The following is a 19,803-nucleotide window of genomic DNA, read 5'->3' on the forward strand; positions in this document are numbered from 1 at the left end:
TTGTTTCCCAGGCTTTAGGTGTGTGTATAATTACACAGGCACAGGTGTCTCCATCCCAGTCTATATAAGAAGGTTCAGTCTTTAACCCTGGGGATATTTGCTGGCTTTGAGTTCTATAACTGCTGATTCATTCTGATTTCTGTTGCTATGTAGTGTTAGTGTTCCTCCGAAATTAATATGAAAACCTTTGAGCTGCATTTGACAAGTTTCCAAACAGGTTTCTGAAGTTTTCTGAGAAACAGGTCATATACGGTGACCCAGAGCTTGAGTGGTACTATGCAATTCAGTAACACAATAACCACACTGTCAGCTTCCTCTTTTTGAGTCCAGGCTAATTTGTTATCTTTGTTTTTACACATTAATCTGAACAGGAAGCCAATATTTAAGTTAGCTGTCCTGTTTATTTTCCTCAGTATGTGGCTTAACTAATTTTTATGATTTTTTTGTTGTTACAGTAGTACAATTGATCATTTATTGTGGCCAAAGGAATAGATCTTCAGCGTAGCGCTGAAACCCTATTTTAATTGTTAGAATGGCCAAGGATCAGCTATCTCCACATAAAACTGATCGTTTAAACCAAACTGTAAGTTGTAGAGACTTGAAACTTGGTGGGATGGTAGTACTCACACCGTCTACAACATCACCAAAGCTCGCCCCAATCGGCCTGACGGGGAGGCTACAGCGATCAAAAGTACTAAATTTTGGGGTATTTTGAATCTTTTGTGAATCAGTGCAGGAAAATTCTCTGGAAAGTGAATATAACTACTTATCAAAAAAAAGTTGAACTTTCAACTCTCCATTGTAAGGGGACGCCAAAACGCCAAGACACCTTTACTAAAAATGGCTAGAACTTTTGAATGGAATAAGATATCTTTGCCAAACTCACAACGCTCAATCTTAGGGGTCACATGAAAAAAAGTCGCAAAGCTTGGCCACTTGGTGGCGCTATAAGGTGGTGGTCTTGGTCCAAAGGACTTTTTTGTGTATCTTAAAGGAACACTCCACTTTTTTTGGAAATAGGCTCATTCTTCAACTCCCCCCAAGTTAATAAGTTGAGTTTTACCATTTTGAGAATTTAACATAGCTTAGCATAGATGATTGAATCCTATTAGACCAATAGCATCGCGTTCAAAAATGAGTTTCGATATTTTTCCTATTTAAAACTCGACTCTTCTGTAGTTATATCATGTACTAATACCAGCGGAAAATGTTAACATGGGATTTTCTAGGCCAATAAGATCAGGAACTACACTTCCATTCCGGCATACTTAGTTTTTGATGGTAAAATGTTTCCCGAAGCCCAAATGTGTTGTTTTAAAGATGAATTGATTATTAAAAATCCACTAAACAAATCTGTAATGAATTGAGTACTGTATTGAGTACAGTACACTCAGTTATTGCCCAGTTCAGTCGCAGTACATGTATGTATATGAGTTTTGTGTGAATTTGTAATAAAATGTCAATTTTGGTGACTTGTGAACTCTTGATTATGTCATTTTTTTCTACAGCACCATGAGGCCAAAATGTCAATTTTTACATTGGACAGATTTACCAACATACAGATCACGTACAGTACTAGATTTAAGTTGCTCACCATAACAAAAACATATTGTGTTTTATCTACAGAGAACTAGTAAGGCAACTTTTTGCATCATTTTATCACGTAGATCAAACAAGAGTTGTCTTTGTATGTACAGCATTCATTTTGCAAGTCAGGTTAACTTAAATTTGCAAGTAAAGTTAACTCACTTTTGCTAGTAAAGTCAACTTACTTTTACAAGTTAAGTCAACTTACCAGAGTTGAGTTGCCTTTGTTTGCAAAAGAGAGTTGACTTTACTTGTAAAATTAATGTTGTAAAAACAAAGACTACTCTGGTATGATCTATGGGATAAAATGATGCAAAAAGTTGCCTTACTTTTTTTAAGTAGATCAAGCTCCATATTTTTATCAGTGTAGTCAAGGAAGCTGCCGTAACATGGCCGAAGCAGGCAAACTAATATCACGCAGCACCTGAAATTAGTTCCCAGAAATTATTTTCCACCGGTATTAGTACACGATATAACTACAAAAGAGTCCAGTTTTAAATAGGACAAATATCGAAACTCGTTGGTCATTTTTGGATGCGATGGTATTGGTCTAATAGGATTCAATCATACATCTTAAGCTATGCTAGAAAAAAGTGATTTCGCCAGAACAGGAGAACGACTGAATGGATTTCAAAACAGTAAAACTCAACGTATTAACTCGGGGGGAGTTGGAGAATGAGCCTATTTCTAAAAAAAAAAAAAAAAAAAAAGGGGAGTGTTACTTTAAAAAACATGGCCGCCATAGGCAGATGAAGGTTAATAGAACTTGCTAGTAGACCTGTTTGACTCACAGCTCTAAAGGTCTGTAAGAAATTTGAAAGAATTATCCACTGGGTGGCGATATCGTATTTTCAAGGACATAAATGATTGTATATTGCGTGTTTTTTTTACACATACCTATTTGTATATTACAATAGACCTCCTCATTTTGAACAACTTTGCCTATAGAATCATTGCTGTCAATCAAACCATTGTTAAATGATTGAGGAAGATGGAGAAGATGTAAAAACCCTACTTTTGCGAACTAGCCCAAGGTTTTTCACTCAGTCTGGGAAAAACCATTGTAGTACAATTCTCTAGACTCTGTAGGTCAATAATTATCACAAAAATGTTGAAATATACTCTTTAGGAAGCTATAGCGGGGTCGTTTAGAGAATGTCCAAATGCCTGTCCAAATATACCAAAAATCCTATAAAGCCTAAAGGAAAACTCAAAACTAGATTCTAAACAAACATAGGCCTACAAAGTTTTAGAGAGATTGGATAATAGGTGGTGTTATAACAGTCCAAAAGGATTCAAAAACACTGAATGTCTATAATAAATTACCTCATATCGCAAAATATGTTCAACTTTACCTGTGCTATCAATCACATTGTTCTTGAAGTATTTGCCATTATTTAAAAACTCCTCCTCATATCCAATTGCACTATAACCGTCATAAACGTTAAAAATGATATTTCTTTAGCAAATTACCTGGATTTGACAAAAAAAACGTAAATCAGTATTCACATATATGTTATTATTAATGCTTTTTTTTAACTTTCTTACATTCTTCTAAGAACTGGACTAAATAACTCGCAGTTTTTATCTTACAATTCTGAGAAAAAACGTCAGAATTGCGAGAGTCACAATTGAGAGAAAAAAGTCACAATTGCCAGTTTATATCAAAGTCCCTTTAAGCTATAGTCTTTGGTTTCTATCTTGCAATTCTGACTTTATTTCTCGCAATTATATCCCGCAATTCGATTTTATAACTCGCAATAGTGCGTTTATGTCTTAAAATTCTAAGAAAAAAGTCAGAATTGCAAGTTTTTATGACGCAATTCTGAGGACAAAAAGCAGAATTGCGAGATGTAAACTCACAATTGCGAGAAAAAAAGTCAGAATTGAGAGAAAAAAGTCGCAATTACCTTTTTTTTGTTCAATAGCGGACACGGGCTTCCATAGTATTATGAATTGTTTCTTTAGAATTTAAACAAGAAACACAAAACACTTACAATTGGCGGTTTAATAACAAGCTCCTTTGTTACAACTTGCCCCATGACAAGAGGATTATGAGTTAATGAACAAGCTACAGTGTTTTTTTTTTTTTTTTTTTTTTTGGCTAGCTTTTTTAGCAGCCAAGGTTTATGTGTCTATACAGAAAGTTACTTTCATAAACCCACCCTGGCCTGAAAATTCACTGAATCAATAATGGGCAACTAGCCCTGCACAGAGTTTTGTTTTAAAATATATAAATGTTTAACCATATTACACTTATTACATACAATGTATCTTCCTGAAGGATATTGCAATATAAGAAGAGCAAGACTGTGATTTTTCTCCATCACGAATATGGACAAATATCTCATAAAAATAATAATATTAAACAAAAAGCACCACGTTCTATCGCACCTCAACGGAAAAATTTACTCTTATTTTGAATTTGCCAACAAGGAAGCACTCCAAATAAAAGTGAAAGTGTATATCACGATTCGAGTTTCGATGTTAGCCTAGCAGAGAGCTGTGTCGTGTCTTAAAATGCGTTTTTCTTCATTTAATATAAGCATATAGCTACATGTTATAAGTGACATATAGCAAAATTATTAGTTATCTTGTCATGAGCTGCTCGGTTATGTTTACAAACCTCATCTTCCTTGCGTTGGTTTATGGTGAGTTTTGGATATTTATTCGTGCTCCTGTTGTTTTCATATTTGCATGGTAGACTTTATATTATTTTACGTAATAAAAATTTGATGTTTTAAGACGTTAAAATCGATTTAGGGCTCAGAATGGTCTTTTTGCTTTCGGTTTTATTTTCAATGGTGTGTTTTTGTTAGATTTGGCGCCCCCTGCTGTTTCAGTAAATGTGCTCTTGTCACAGGGCTGGAGGGAGCTGATGTGGTCCTGTCCTGCTCTCTGATCGAGGAAGGGGGCGGGATGGGAGGCATGATGGGCGGGGCGATGTTTAAGCGCACTCCCTCTACTCTGGTCTTCAAGGATCTTGTTGGAAATGATGGTCTGTCACCAGAACTCGTGACACCATATAATCCCCCTGAGACCCCTAATGCTGATGATCTCATTTTTGAGATGACCTGTAAGTGGACCTAAACTCAACTACATGTCTAAATTAAAAACATATAATATCTTTCTTTCTCTGTTGTTTCTTACCCCACAGTGCCATCCATTCAGATTCCTAATGCAGACTTGCTTCTTCATGCTGATTGTAATGAACAGGAAGTGGTTTGTGAGATCAGCCGTTATGTTCCTCGTGGTGCTGAGATGGATTCACTACCTGCTCATTTCATTGGTTCAGTTCAGCTGGAAGGTGGCGGCATCAGCCTCACTCTTGTGCTGCAGACGCTTCACAATGAGACAGCAAAGTCCGACACAGAACCGCTTATGCAGAGTAAACTCAACCTGCCTCTCAGCCAATCAGGAACATTGCTGACAGAGGGTAATATTGTTATATGATAATATTATTGGTCTGTGTTAATATCTGTCTTTCTATCTATGTATCTACAGTCTGTTCACCCACAAATTTTGCATTTACTACCTATTATTGCATTCCCCCAAGAAACTTTGCTTTCTCTCACCAAAGTATTGAGGTTCCTAAGGAACTTTGTGTCCTCTCCCAAAACATGTTTTCTCTCACTAAATATTGCATTCCCCCAAGAAGCTTTGCACTTTCTCATTAAACATTTTCACTGTCTCAGAAAAATATAGCGGAAACTTTGTGTTCTCTTGCAATAGTATTTTCCTTTCACAAAACATTTGTTTTTTGTTTTTTTACAAACATTTGCATTCTCTCACAAAACATTTGCATTCTTTAACAAAACATTTACGTTCTCTAACAAAACAATTTGCATTACTCACATAACATTTGCGTTCTCTCACATAACATTTGCGTTCTCTCACATAACATTTGCGTTCTCTCACAGAGCATTTGCGTTTTCTCACAAAACATTTGCGTTCTTTAACAAAACATTTACGTTCTCTAACAAAACATTTGCATTACTCACATAACATTTGCGTTCTCTCACAGAGCATTTGCGTTCTCTTACTAAATGTTTGCATGCTCTCACTAAACGTTTGGATTCTCTCAAAAAACATTTGCATTCTCTCACTGAACGTTTGCATTCTCTCAAAAAACATTTTCTTCTCAAAAAACATTAGCTTCTCAAAAAACGTTTGGATTCTCTCAAAAAACATTTTCGTTCTCTCACTAAACTTTTGCGTTCTTAAAAACATTTGCGTTCTCTCACTAAACGTTTGCATTCTCTCAAAAAACGTTTGCGTTCTCTCACTAAACTTTTGCGTTCTCTCACTAAACTTTTGCGTTCTCAAAAACATTTGCGTTCTCTCACTAAACGTTTGCGTTCTCTCACTAAACTTTTGCGTTCTCTCACTAAACTTTTGCGTTCTCTCACTAAACTTTTGCGTTCTCAAAAACATTTGCGTTCTCTCACTAAACGTTTGCGTTCTCTCACTAAACTTTTGCGTTCTCTCACTAAACTTTTGCGTTCTCTCACTAAACTTTTGCGTTCTCAAAAACGTTTGCGTTCTCTCACTAAACTTTTGCGTTCTCAAAAACATTTGCGTTCTCTCACTAAACGTTTGCATTCTCTCAAAAAACGTTTGCGTTCTCTCACTAAACTTTTGCGTTCTCTCACTAAACATTTGCGTTCTCTCACTAAACGTTTGCATTCTCTCAAAAAACGTTTGCGTTCTCTCACTAAACTTTTGCGTTCTCTCACTAAACTTTTGCGTTCTCAAAAACGTTTGCGTTCTCTCACTAAACTTTTGCGTTCTCTCACTAAACATTTGCGTTCTCAAAAACGTTTGCGTTCTCTCACTAAACTTTTGCGTTCTCTCACTAAACATTTGCGTTCTCAAAAACGTTTGCGTTCTCTCACTAAACTTTTGCGTTCTCTCACTAAACATTTGCATTCTCAAAAACGTTTGCGTTCTCTCACTAAACTTTTGCGTTCTCTCACTAAACATTTGCGTTCTCAAAAACGTTTGTGTTCTCTCACTAAACTTTTGCGTTCTCTCACTAAACATTTGCGTTCTCAAAAACGTTTGCGTTCTCTCACTAAACTTTTGCGTTCTCTCACTAAACATTTGCGTTCTCAAAAACGTTTGCGTTCTCTCACTAAACTTTTGCGTTCTCTCACTAAACTTTTGCGTTCTCAAAAACGTTTGCGTTCTCTTACTAAACTTTTGCGTTTTCTCACTAAACTTTTGCGTTCTCTCACTAAACTTTTGCGTTCTCAAAAACATTTGCGTTCTCTCACTAAACGTTTGCATTCTCAAAAACGTTTGCGTTCTCTCACTAAACTTTTGCGTTCTCTCACTAAACATTTGCGTTCTCAAAAACGTTTGCGTTCTCTCACTAAACTTTTGCGTTCTCTCACTAAACATTTGCGTTCTCAAAAACGTTTGCGTTCTCTCACTAAACTTTTGCGTTCTCTCACTAAACTTTTGCGTTCTCAAAAACGTTTGCGTTCTCTCACTAAACTTTTGCGTTTTCTCACTAAACTTTTGCGTTCTCTCACTAAACTTTTGCGTTCTCAAAAACGTTTGCGTTCTCTCACTAAACTTTTGCGTTCTCTCACTAAACATTTGCGTTCTCAAAAACTTTTGCGTTCTCTCACTAAACTTTTGCGTTCTCTCACTAAACATTTGCGTTCTCAAAAACGTTTGCGTTCTCTCACTAAACTTTTGCGTTCTCTCACTAAACATTTGCGTTCTCAAAAACGTTTGCGTTCTCTCACTAAACTTTTGCGTTCTCTCACTAAACATTTGCGTTCTCAAAAACGTTTGCGTTCTCTCACTAAACTTTTGCGTTCTCTCACTAAACATTTGCGTTCTCAAAAACGTTTGCGTTCTCTCACTAAACTTTTGCGTTCTCTCACTAAACATTTGCGTTCTCAAAAACGTTTGCGTTCTCTCACTAAACTTTTGCGTTCTCTCACTAAACTTTTGCGTTCTCAAAAACGTTTGCGTTCTCTCACTAAACTTTTGCGTTTTCTCACTAAACTTTTGCGTTCAATTCAATTCATATTGCTTTATTGGCATGACATACTTGGATACATATTGCCAAAGCATTCTATACATCAGAATAGAATCAAAACAAAATTACATATAATATACATCCATAAAAAATAAAAAATACATTCATATATATATTTATATAAACATTAATGGTTCTACTAATACAGATGTGTTCACTCTTTACTTCTTATTTTATGACATTTGTAAATATGTTGTGCTACCAAAGAGGAAGTAGGTCCTTCACCAAGTAGTATTTTTAATTTGTTGTTTTCATGGAGTGACTGGAACTCAGGAATAATCTGCTGTATTTGACTGTACAGTGAGTCTCTTAGGGATGTGTATTTGTCACAGTGGAGGAGAAAGTGTTCCTCTGTCTCAACTGCTCCTGATCTACATTCGTTACAGATTCGCTCTTCTTTAGGTAACCATGTCTTTTTATGCCGTCCTCTTTCTATGGCTAGCTGGTGGTCACTCAGTCTGTATTTGGTCAGTAAATGTCTGTGTGTTATATTCCTGACTGAGACCAGATACTCAGCTAGACTGTACTCTCTGTTGAGTTTCACATAACATTGGAGACGACTTTGGTCTTTGGTCTGTTCTTTCCAATGTTGTATGTATGTCTCCTTTTCTTCATTTAGAATTTCTTTGATTCTTCCATGTTTCTCAAGTTTGGTGATATTGAGTGCCTTATTAGTCAGATTGGACACCATTACACAAAGATGACTTTTTTGAGCACACATTTTTTGTGTTTTTAGTGCTTTAAAATGAAGAGAATCCTCAGAACTAGAGTTTAAGTGGATCCAAAACTTTAAAACTCTTTTTTAATGATTAGATTTAGGGGAAGACGGCCTAGCTCAGCTCTGCAGGCGTTATTAGGCGTGTTTCTGTGGACGTGAAGGATACTTCTGCAGAACTCTACATGCAGAACTTCTAAAGGGTGTTTGTGCCAATCTTTATGGCTGTAGTTACTCGCTGGGCCCCAGATCTCGCTTCCATACAGGGCAATAGGCAGTATGACACTATCGAAAATCTTTGTCCAAATTCTGATGGGGATATTTATTTTGAATAATTTTGTTCGTATGGCATGCAGTGCTCTGCGGGCTTTTACAAGTAATGTTTTTATTGCCACATTGAAATTTCCTGTGGGAGTTAAAACTAGACCAAGATAGCTGTATTGTAAAACATGTTGTAGAGTAGTGTTGTTTAAAGTAAATATATGTTTATGTTCTAGATTTCTGGGTTTTTTCTGAAATATCATAATCTTAGTTTTTTGGATGTTGACTTCTAAGGTCCAATCATGGCAGAATTTAGTTAAAATGTCAAGGTTGTTCTGGAGACCTTCAGGTGTTTTAGATAAAATTAGCAAGTCATCTGCATATAATAAATATTTGACTTCTGTGTCAAATAATTGTAGTCCAGGGCTGTTTGATTGGTCCAGTAGATCTGCCAGTTCATTGATATATATGTTAAATAAAGTCGGGCTGAGGCAGCAGCCCTGTCTTACTCCTCGCTGTTGAGAAAAATAATCAGTCCTTTGCTGTCCAATTTTTACTGCACATTTATTTTGGTTATACATGTTTTTAATTAAGTCATATATTTTACCCCCTATGCCACTTTGAATGATTTTATAAAACAGTCCATTATGCCAAATGGAGTCAAAAGCCTTCTTAAAATCTACGAAGCATGCGTATATTTTTCCATCTTTCTTTTGGTGTACATGTTCATTTATTAATGTGTGTAGTGTGTGGATATGGTCAGTGGTTCGATGTTTAGGAAGGAAGCCAATTTGAGATTTGCTGATGACATTGTGCTGCATTAAGAAAGATGAGATTCGAGAGTTGATTATAGAGCAAAATACTTTTCCCAGATTACTGGTAACACATATCCCTCTGTAGTTATTAGGATCGGTTTTGTCTCCACTTTTAAAGATAGGAGAGATGAGTCCTGTATTCCAGACCTCAGGGAAAACGCCTGAATTCAAAATCATATTAAAAAGTTTGAGTAATGCAGTCTCAAATTCAGGAGAGCTGTTTTTAAGCATCTCATTTTTTATGTTGTCAGGGCCACAGGATTTCTTACATTTGAGGGATTTCAGTTTTCCATTAAGTTCTTGTTGGGTTATTGGATAATCTAGTGGATTTTGGTTGTTTTTGATACACGATTCAAGAGCATTCAATTTTTCAAGGACTTTTAACTGGTTGGGATTATTCAGAGGGTCAGTTTGATGTGAATAGAGCTTCTCAAAATAATCTTTCCAAATTTGACCATCTTGTATGGCTAGTTCTTGTGGCTTTGTATTATTTAGACTAGGGCTGGGCAATTTGGCTTAGAATCAAAATCTCGATTAATTGAACATTTTAACCCGATTACGATTAATGAACGATTATTTTATTTATTAATAAAATTATATTTAATTATATTTATATAATATTTATTTTTTTGCCCTCATAGTTCACTGACAAGTTTTGTACAGTAAATATGTTCACATATTACAAGCGAGAGATTTTTGGATGAAGGGTGCATTACTTGATTTTAAAATAATTGAAGGAAACACACTATCTACGATCTATGATTATTAATTGAACATCTGTGTTGAACAACTGAAATTAAAGCAAGCATTGCTTAAAACGAAAAGTCACATTTTTCTTAAATTAGTGAAAATAAATAACTTGCACTATTGGAAACAAAATAAATAATGTTCAATGTTTTTCATATTAAAAGTAGAAAATAAGCAGTATCTCTAAATAAAATTACCCTTGTATATCCTGTAAATACTTTTTACTGTATAAATACTGTTTAAGCTCTCCATCGACATGTCGGCGGAATAACGGAACGGAGCGCTAGTGTTTTTTAAAGGGAAAGTAATTGAAATAATCTTCCTGGAAAAATTTTAACGATTATAGGTTCTGAATGTCGATTTCGATTATTTTTCGATTAATCGCCCAGCCCTAATTTAGACTGTTCCAAGTGCTCCAGAACTGACCCTGATCAATTGTGTTTTCAATCTTCTGAAGTGTGTTGTTATAATAATCCAATTTCTTTTGTCTCAGTGTGTTTTTGTATCGTTTGAGAAGTTCTGAGTGCTTTAAGCGTAATTCTAAATTGACTGGATCTTTATGTTTTTGGTTTGAAATTAATCGTAACTCTTGTCTCATTGTTTTACAATCATGGTCAAACCACTTTTCAGAAGGTTTTTGTTTAGCTCTATTTTTGTGTTTATATGTAGTAGTTTCGTTTAAATTGGCCTTTTTTGCTATATTTTCAAAAATTTCATTAATATGTTTAATTGCTAAATTTATTCCTTTCCAATTATTATCATATGTTGAATTGTTAAACATTGTTATGGAATTAACTATTTCATTTGACTTTAATACTTTAAAATATGTTTCAGCAGCACTATGAGTCCATCTATATGGTGTTTTAAGTTTATGTAGATTAATTGGCTTTTTATGAATTTCTCTTGATCTGATGTTTTCACCTTTAATCACCTTTAGCGTTCTCTCACTAAACTTTTGCGTTCTCTCACTAAACATTTGCGTTCTCAAAAACGTTTGCGTTCTCTCACTAAACTTTTGCGTTCTCTCACTAAACATTTGCGTTCTCAAAAACGTTTGCGTTCTCTCACTAAACTTTTGCGTTCTCTCACTAAACTTTTGCGTTCTCAAAAACGTTTGCGTTCTCTCACTAAACTTTTGCGTTTTCTCACTAAACTTTTGCGTTCAATTCAATTCATATTGCTTTATTGGCATGACATACTTGGATACATATTGCCAAAGCATTCTATACATCAGAATAGAATCAAAACAAAATTACATATAATATACATCCATAAAAAATAAAAAATACATTCATATATATATTTATATAAACATTAATGGTTCTACTAATACAGATGTGTTCACTCTTTACTTCTTATTTTATGACATTTGTAAATATGTTGTGCTACCAAAGAGGAAGTAGGTCCTTCACCAAGTAGTATTTTTAATTTGTTGTTTTCATGGAGTGACTGGAACTCAGGAATAATCTGCTGTATTTGACTGTACAGTGAGTCTCTTAGGGATGTGTATTTGTCACAGTGGAGGAGAAAGTGTTCCTCTGTCTCAACTGCTCCTGATCTACATTCGTTACAGATTCGCTCTTCTTTAGGTAACCATGTCTTTTTATGCCGTCCTCTTTCTATGGCTAGCTGGTGGTCACTCAGTCTGTATTTGGTCAGTAAATGTCTGTGTGTTATATTCCTGACTGAGACCAGATACTCAGCTAGACTGTACTCTCTGTTGAGTTTCACATAACATTGGAGACGACTTTGGTCTTTGGTCTGTTCTTTCCAATGTTGTATGTATGTCTCCTTTTCTTCATTTAGAATTTCTTTGATTCTTCCATGTTTCTCAAGTTTGGTGATATTGAGTGCCTTATTAGTCAGATTGGACACCATTACACAAAGATGACTTTTTTGAGCACACATTTTTTGTGTTTTTAGTGCTTTAAAATGAAGAGAATCCTCAGAACTAGAGTTTAAGTGGATCCAAAACTTTAAAACTCTTTTTTAATGATTAGATTTAGGGGAAGACGGCCTAGCTCAGCTCTGCAGGCGTTATTAGGCGTGTTTCTGTGGACGTGAAGGATACTTCTGCAGAACTCTACATGCAGAACTTCTAAAGGGTGTTTGTGCCAATCTTTATGGCTGTAGTTACTCGCTGGGCCCCAGATCTCGCTTCCATACAGGGCAATAGGCAGTATGACACTATCGAAAATCTTTGTCCAAATTCTGATGGGGATATTTATTTTGAATAATTTTGTTCGTATGGCATGCAGTGCTCTGCGGGCTTTTACAAGTAATGTTTTTATTGCCACATTGAAATTTCCTGTGGGAGTTAAAACTAGACCAAGATAGCTGTATTGTAAAACATGTTGTAGAGTAGTGTTGTTTAAAGTAAATATATGTTTATGTTCTAGATTTCTGGGTTTTTTCTGAAATATCATAATCTTAGTTTTTTGGATGTTGACTTCTAAGGTCCAATCATGGCAGAATTTAGTTAAAATGTCAAGGTTGTTCTGGAGACCTTCAGGTGTTTTAGATAAAATTAGCAAGTCATCTGCATATAATAAATATTTGACTTCTGTGTCAAATAATTGTAGTCCAGGGCTGTTTGATTGGTCCAGTAGATCTGCCAGTTCATTGATATATATGTTAAATAAAGTCGGGCTGAGGCAGCAGCCCTGTCTTACTCCTCGCTGTTGAGAAAAATAATCAGTCCTTTGCTGTCCAATTTTTACTGCACATTTATTTTGGTTATACATGTTTTTAATTAAGTCATATATTTTACCCCCTATGCCACTTTGAATGATTTTATAAAACAGTCCATTATGCCAAATGGAGTCAAAAGCCTTCTTAAAATCTACGAAGCATGCGTATATTTTTCCATCTTTCTTTTGGTGTACATGTTCATTTATTAATGTGTGTAGTGTGTGGATATGGTCAGTGGTTCGATGTTTAGGAAGGAAGCCAATTTGAGATTTGCTGATGACATTGTGCTGCATTAAGAAAGATGAGATTCGAGAGTTGATTATAGAGCAAAATACTTTTCCCAGATTACTGGTAACACATATCCCTCTGTAGTTATTAGGATCGGTTTTGTCTCCACTTTTAAAGATAGGAGAGATGAGTCCTGTATTCCAGACCTCAGGGAAAACGCCTGAATTCAAAATCATATTAAAAAGTTTGAGTAATGCAGTCTCAAATTCAGGAGAGCTGTTTTTAAGCATCTCATTTTTTATGTTGTCAGGGCCACAGGATTTCTTACATTTGAGGGATTTCAGTTTTCCATTAAGTTCTTGTTGGGTTATTGGATAATCTAGTGGATTTTGGTTGTTTTTGATACACGATTCAAGAGCATTCAATTTTTCAAGGACTTTTAACTGGTTGGGATTATTCAGAGGGTCAGTTTGATGTGAATAGAGCTTCTCAAAATAATCTTTCCAAATTTGACCATCTTGTATGGCTAGTTCTTGTGGCTTTGTATTATTTAGACTGTTCCAAGTGCTCCAGAACTGACCCTGATCAATTGTGTTTTCAATCTTCTGAAGTGTGTTGTTATAATAATCCAATTTCTTTTGTCTCAGTGTGTTTTTGTATCGTTTGAGAAGTTCTGAGTGCTTTAAGCGTAATTCTAAATTGACTGGATCTTTATGTTTTTGGTTTGAAATTAATCGTAACTCTTGTCTCATTGTTTTACAATCATGGTCAAACCACTTTTCAGAAGGTTTTTGTTTAGCTCTATTTTTGTGTTTATATGTAGTAGTTTCGTTTAAATTGGCCTTTTTTGCTATATTTTCAAAAATTTCATTAATATGTTTAATTGCTAAATTTATTCCTTTCCAATTATTATCATATGTTGAATTGTTAAACATTGTTATGGAATTAACTATTTCATTTGACTTTAATACTTTAAAATATGTTTCAGCAGCACTATGAGTCCATCTATATGGTGTTTTAAGTTTATGTAGATTAATTGGCTTTTTATGAATTTCTCTTGATCTGATGTTTTCACCTTTAATCACCTTTAGCGTTCTCTCACTAAACTTTTGCGTTCTCAAAAACATTTGTGTTCTCTCACTAAACGTTTGCATTCTCAAAAACGTTTGCGTTCTCTCACTAAACTTTTGCGTTCTCTCACTAAACATTTGCGTTCTCAAAAACGTTTGCGTTCTCTCACTAAACTTTTGCGTTCTCTCACTAAACATTTGCGTTCTCAAAAACGTTTGCGTTCTCTCACTAAACTTTTGCGTTTTCTCACTAAACTTTTGCGTTCTCAAAAACGTTTGCGTTCTCTCACTAAACTTTTGCGTTCTCAAAAACATTTGCGTTCTCTCACTAAACGTTTGCATTCTCTCAAAAAACGTTTGCATTCTCTCACTAAATTTTTGCGTTCTCAAACTAAACGTTTGTTCTCTCACTAAATATTTGCGTTCTCTAACTAAACGTTTGTTCTCTCACTAAATATTTGCGTTCTCTAACAAAACTTTCCATTCTCTCATAAAACATTTGCTTTCTCTCAAAATGTTTTCATTGTTAAACAAAGCATTTGCTTCCTCTCAAAAAAACACGTTTGCGTTCTCTCACTAAACTTTTGCGTTCTCTTAAAAAACATTTGCGTTCTCAAACAAAGCGTTTGTGTTCTTTCACTAAACGCTTGCATTCTCTAACAAAATGTTTGCATTCTCACTAAATGTTTGCATTCTCAAACAAAACGTTTGTGTTCTCTCTAAACGTTTGCGTTCTCAAACTAAACGTTTGTTCTCTCACTAAATATTTGAGTTCTCTAACAAAACATTTCCATTCTCTCATAAAACATTTGCTTTCTCTCAAAACATTTTCATTGTTAAACAAAGCATGTGCTTTCTCTCAAAAAAAATGTTTGCGTTCTTTCACTAAACGTAGCGTTCTCTTAAAAAACATTTGCGTTCTCAAACAAAGTGTTTGCGTTCTCTCACCAAACATTTCTGTTCTCACAAAACATTCACATTCTCACGAAACGTTTCCGTTCTCACAACACATTTGCATTCTCTGAACTAAATGTTCGGGTTCTCAAACAAAACATTAGTTTTCTCTCAAAAAAATATTTGCGTTCTCATGAAACTTTTGTGTTCTCTCACAAAACACTTGCGTTCTCTCATTAGTGTTCTGCAAAGTTTCACTCCAATCCTTATTAAACGTTAAAAACTTCAAGGCAGCTGGAGCTGGTTGGAGCTAAACTCCAGGCGTTAACCCTCCAGAAGCAGGATTGGACACCCCTGCTTTAGGTGTTTCAGAAATATGTTTGGGTCATAAATATTCTAAAAACAAATTAAGAAAGCTACTCCATAAAAAGAATAGGTAACAGTGATGGGCACTTTAAAAGCACTGCTTCATGAAACTTTACTTTTTAATCTTCTTTTCAAATGAGTGGTTCGGAACTTGTATCAAACGTCATGTGTTTTCAACAAAAAAGGCTTTGTTACATCATGCTGTTTCAAATCTTGTTTCAAAATTCTGATGGTGAACATGAACATGTGTCTGATGATTTTGTAATATGTGTTCAGTTCTAATACTAATACCTATGGCTCTATAACACAAAAGAGAATGATCGATTCTCTCTTCTTTACCGTTCTACCCAGTTGTTTTTGTGGTGTTTTCGCGTGTCCCATCCGTCATGGCTCCAATCGGGGGTGATGTCCTGTTAGACTGTGGCTTTAGACAGAAGAACTCCATTCCTGGGCAGGATGTGGCCCTTGAGTGGCGCATACAGCACAGAGGAAATGGCCGTAAAATTCTTGATATGAAAGCGAGTGAAACAGAGAACGATGTGGGACAAGACTGTAAGTAAGAAATATTCATATATTTAAGGGGAAAACATGTTTGGATGCTAAATATCACACTACTACTACTATTCACTGTAGTATTTGTGGACCGGGAAGGCACAAGCGCTGAAGCAGATCTTCTGGTGAGGGATGGTAATGCGTCTCTGACTCTAAGGAGGTTAAAGGTCACAGATGAGGGCACATACATCTGCACTGTCGGCTCTGGGGAGTTTCAGACTCAACAGATCGTGCAGCTACACATCACACGTGAGTCACTGGCATATAGAAGGGTCAAAATGCCCTTTAATATTCTATATAAAGGTGTTTTAATAATTTGTTCACGTCTATACATTTTTACATTTACAGTTTTTCTTGATTGCTTTGATGCAGCCGTCAACTCAAACTCCACATTTTCAAAACACTTAACACACAGGCCTAAACAGTGGCACTCATGGGCAAAATGACACATTTTGTTTGCAAAAGCGCCAAAACATTTAAAATATGCAACAAAAGCAAATTTTACCTTCAAACAACACAACTTGCAAACAAGTATATGAGCTCTTTCAGTCAATCATTACACAATGGACAACAAAATACAAAATACAGAACTCAGTGTGAATCAGCGCACCATTGCTTGTCATTGTAGCCTGTTGCCAGTGCCATTTGTTGTCTTTCTATATAGGCTGTGTCAAATTTGCTTTTTTGCAAAGAATTGGATCCAGAATAAGAAATGCTTTGATGCATTTTTTCTTGATTCCATTACATTAAATTTTTTTCAAACCGTGTCTGAAACCTGAAGTACTGTAAATATTACAGAGAATACATGTAAACCAAAATACAGTAAAATCTATTGGAGTATAAGAAATTAAGAAAAAAATAAATCAAATCTATTACAGTGAAGTATAAGCAATCGCTGCTTCCCTGATTTCACACAGCCTTATGGCATTGTTTGCCACAACCATGTTTACAACGGCCGCCTCCTGCTCAGCACTAAAAATTTTCCCTCTACCACCAGAGAATGGTAGCCTTTGGATTCTATAAAGAATACATGTAATGGGAATGAGGAAACAGTTACATAAAGTATATCACTGAAGATATTTCTGCATCTACTGTACAGCAACATTACCTGTTCTCCTGTCGAAAGATTCTGACAATGGATGCAACAGTGTTTCTGTTTAGAACAGGTTGGACTCTTTGTCCAGCCTCTCTAAGAGAAAAGCCATGATTGATAATGTGATCAGTAACAGTTGCCTGAATTTCATCTGAAACTTGAGCCCTTCCAACTACACCTCCACCTCGCACACGGACTCCTCTTCCTCGGACCCCTCTACCTCTTACTCTCACTCTCATCTGCGTTAGACCTCCTCCATCCATGCTGGCAAAGAACAACATAGATGTGGCAACTTTTTATAAGGCCTGCAGACTGATTGCTAATTGAAGATTTGTGTGAAGGAGTGTCAAACGGGTGCTTTAGTGATTTCATACTAATCTAGGTAGTTTCTAATAGTTAGGAATAGATGGTTTCTGTTTGGTTACCATAGCTAAAACAATGGAGTTTGGACTGCTTTAATGACATGCGTGTTAACTGTTTTGCAAAAGGGTGGGGGAAATGTGTTAATCCAATGAGAAAGGGTTAACACATTTGCAAGACGTGTCTTCTGCTCTGCTGAGACAGTGATGATGAAAACTGAGTGGATCCTGGTTTCTTTAACCATGTCAAAGCAATCAAGAAAAACTGTAATTTGAAGGTAATTATTCAAATATTCCAATCCATTTCTTTACCTAGAACCTCCTCATATCACACTATCTGAAGAGAAACTGGTATTTCAGGATACGACACCCCAGAAGCTGAGCTGCCATTGTCACCGTTACTATCCTCTGGATGTGCAGGTCAGAATAAGTACAGAACCATATTTTGATCTTGTTTTGGAGTCTGGCTCTTGCCTTCTGTCCTGACAGCCCTGTGCTCCTGTAGGTGGAGTGGTTTTCCCAAGCACCCTCTGAAGAAGAGCCCATCTCTTTGTCAAAAGAATCCTCCCTCTCCAGTCACCGGCAGCACAGTGATGGAACATATTCCCTCTCCTCTTACCTCACCCTACGGCCCGATAGAAACCCACCAGGGACAGTTATCACTTGTAGGGTGTCTCATGCTGCCCTAGAAACACAGAGTGATGCCACTCTGACTGTGGAAAAACCTGAGCCAGGTAAGATTTTTTTTGTGTCAAGTTACCCTTGACGTTTTCACAAATATGCTTTTTTTTATTGAAATTGAATGTTGATCACAGAGCAAACTAATCAATGATAAAACTGTATAATTATTTCATGCAGTGTCAGGAAATCTGATAAATTTCTTAATTTAAATATTCATTAAGTCTGTTGCAAAAGAAAACTGTTGATTTTTTTTTTATTTAACAGACACAGCTTTTTGGACAGTAGTCTTAATGGTGTCGATATCAGTGTTCTTTTTGTATCAAGCATTCAGAGGTGCAGGTGAGTTTAGTTTTTTATTAAATCCACATGTAGCCATATATAATATTAACTATATATACAGTTAAGGTCAAAAGTTTACATACATCTTGCGGAATATGCAAAATGTTAATTATTTTACCAATATAAGAGGGATCATACAAAATGTATGTTAAAACAAACTGCCTGCTGTTAAACTTACCTAAAAATCATTTAGGTCCCACAGTTTGGTTTTTCAGCATTTTTGTGTATTTGAACAATTTCTAACAATGACTGTACGATTTTGAGATCCATATTTTCACACTGAAGACAACTGAGGGACTCATATGCAACTATTACAAAAGGTTCAAATGCTCACTGATGCTTCAAAAGGAAAAACCATGCATTAAGAGTCGGGGGTGTAAACTTTTGAACAGAATGAAGATGTGTAATTTTTTCTTATTTTGCCTAAATATCATATTTTAAATATTTAAATTAGCACTGCCCTTCAGAAACTACAGAAGATACTTCCATGTTTCCCAGAAGACAAAATAAGTTAAATTTACCCTGATCTTCAGATTCAAAAAGTTTTTATGCATTGTGTTTCTTTCTGGAGCATCAGTGAGTGTTTGAACCTTCTGTATAGTTGCATATGAAAAACCAAAGAATTTGTGGGACCTCAAGGATTTATTTCTGAAGAACAGCAGGCAGTTTAACTGTTCTGGACAAACAAGGGACTCAAAAACGACAATCATTCAGTAACAAAACAGTATTAAGAATCAAGTGTATGTACATTTTTATAAATTCAACTGTTATTTTCTCTTGTGGACTAATATGTAAACGCTTTTTATGTGAAATATCTTATTCAGATCAGTATTTAAAAAATAGCATGCATTTTGTATGATTCCCTCATTTTATTTTAGTAAAACAATTAACATTTAGCAGATTCTGCAAGGTGTATGTAAACTTTTGACCTGAACTGTACATAAAAAGTAAATACATCCTTAGTGATCAAAATCTAACAGAAACATAAATAAAATTGTATGGTAGTGTGTACAATATAGTGATGAGACATTATTAAATGTACTATTATAATTTGTCTTTTAAGAGAACTGAGGACCAGTCTTCTGCGTGAACTCTTGGAATGAGCAAACTTGAGTTTTTATTTCATCTGTCCGCAATCTGTCTTCAAAATGGGTTTATATTCATTCATTCATGGAACAGTTTTTAATAGAAGGTGTCAAAAATCAATTCTGCTTAACTTATTCTATAAATGTGAAATGATTTCTCTGTTTTTTTCCTGATGTTCTAATCTATTGGATGTTGTTTATTTGTTGTACATTTCCCTTGTTTTTGCAAAATAAAAAACAACAGAAGGTTTTGTCAATGGTTTTA

At 35.4% G+C, this 19,803-nt stretch overlaps 1 protein-coding gene across 1 annotated transcript; it reads left to right on the forward strand.

Annotated features, from left to right (window-relative positions):
- The first annotated feature begins 4,047 nt into the window (after window positions 1–4,047).
- LOC141342837 (tapasin-related protein-like) lies at window positions 4,048–19,790 on the forward strand. Its single transcript, XM_073847399.1, has 9 exons — window positions 4,048–4,238; window positions 4,451–4,663; window positions 4,745–5,023; window positions 15,781–15,981; window positions 16,063–16,230; window positions 17,750–17,853; window positions 17,939–18,167; window positions 18,379–18,453; window positions 19,517–19,790. The coding sequence occupies exons 1-9, from the start codon at window positions 4,187–4,189 to the stop codon at window positions 19,522–19,524; spliced, it is 1,329 nt and encodes a 442-aa protein (XP_073703500.1). The 5' UTR covers window positions 4,048–4,186; the 3' UTR covers window positions 19,525–19,790.
- The last annotated feature ends 13 nt before the right edge of the window (window positions 19,791–19,803 follow it).

This window comes from Garra rufa, chromosome 9, assembly GCF_049309525.1.
Source record: "Garra rufa chromosome 9, GarRuf1.0, whole genome shotgun sequence".
NCBI classification, from domain to species: Eukaryota; Metazoa; Chordata; class Actinopteri; order Cypriniformes; family Cyprinidae; genus Garra; species Garra rufa.